The sequence below is a fragment of the Penaeus monodon genome, chromosome 27 (assembly GCF_015228065.2).
Source record: "Penaeus monodon isolate SGIC_2016 chromosome 27, NSTDA_Pmon_1, whole genome shotgun sequence".
Lineage (NCBI taxonomy): Eukaryota > Metazoa > Arthropoda > Malacostraca > Decapoda > Penaeidae > Penaeus > Penaeus monodon.
This window is the reverse complement of record NC_051412.1, coordinates 33,133,707-33,134,451: the sequence shown is the minus strand read 5'-3', so window position 1 is coordinate 33,134,451 and position 745 is coordinate 33,133,707. Positions and strand designations below refer to the sequence as shown.

Here is a 745-nt window from a genome sequence, read left to right as displayed (position 1 = left end):
TAAATAGTTGTACCAAATTAAAAAATACAAGTACCTGCAAAGCCAATGGGATATGAATCACAAGCAGATGAAAGCATCAATTCTTCTCCTGGGCTGCTGTCCTCAACCAAAATTATGGTGAGGCTGGTTTATGCTCCAGGAAAATATTGCCTACAATACTGTCAGGTTAAGTTCACACTCGCTTGGTTGGTAATATCACATTACCATTTGCTTTCTGGATCACCACTTATGATGGCACAGATCAAGTGATCAAACTCACATCACAAGTTGTCTCACTACACTACTGCCACGAAACTGTACAACACTTGACATAAAATGCCATAAAACCACATCACAGTAAGTAATCAACCATAGGAATGTAAGCTACACAAGCCGAGGTCCATGACAGCACAAGTCCTCACTAATGACAAAGGTGGCACGAGAGCGGTGCAGCAGGCATCCCCCCGTGCAAGTGGGCAGCGGGGTACTGTGTGACGGTCGCCGCGCCGCGCCGCCCAGACTCGAGTGCTGGCACAGATACCACTCACTGCTTGGCTGGCAGCCCGCCTGTGTGCTGCCTCCTCCTCACTCTCACACTTCTTGTCACCTCCACTCAGCAATCAATACAAGCACAGCACTGTCTGCTTGCAGGAGGCAGGGAGGGACCCCCATCAGAGCTACGAGTGCTCGGTGCAGGTGGTGGTTCGGCTGCGATGGCTGTGGACGTGCAGCGCGGGCGGTGCGGGCGTGTACTGTGGGCGTGAGA

General features: G+C 51.3%; 1 protein-coding gene across 13 annotated transcripts in view; it reads right to left on the bottom strand.

Annotated features, from left to right (window-relative positions):
- LOC119590797 (E3 SUMO-protein ligase EGR2-like) overlaps window positions 1-738 on the bottom strand; it is a 113,995-nt gene extending 113,257 nt beyond the window's left edge. For 4 of the 13 annotated variants that reach the window (XM_037939511.1, XM_037939519.1, XM_037939521.1 and 1 more), the window contains exon 1: window positions 35-171. Coding sequence is in view for 2 of the 13 variants with exons in the window: in XM_037939509.1 (XP_037795437.1) it covers window positions 35-77 (43 nt within the window). In the remaining 11 variants the exon portion in view is untranslated. Of the gene's footprint in view, window positions 1-34 lie in introns of all 13 variants that reach the window. The other 9 variants (XM_037939509.1, XM_037939516.1, XM_037939512.1 and 6 more) reach the window with 5 other exon arrangements.
- Between the last annotated feature and the right edge of the window lie 7 nt (window positions 739-745).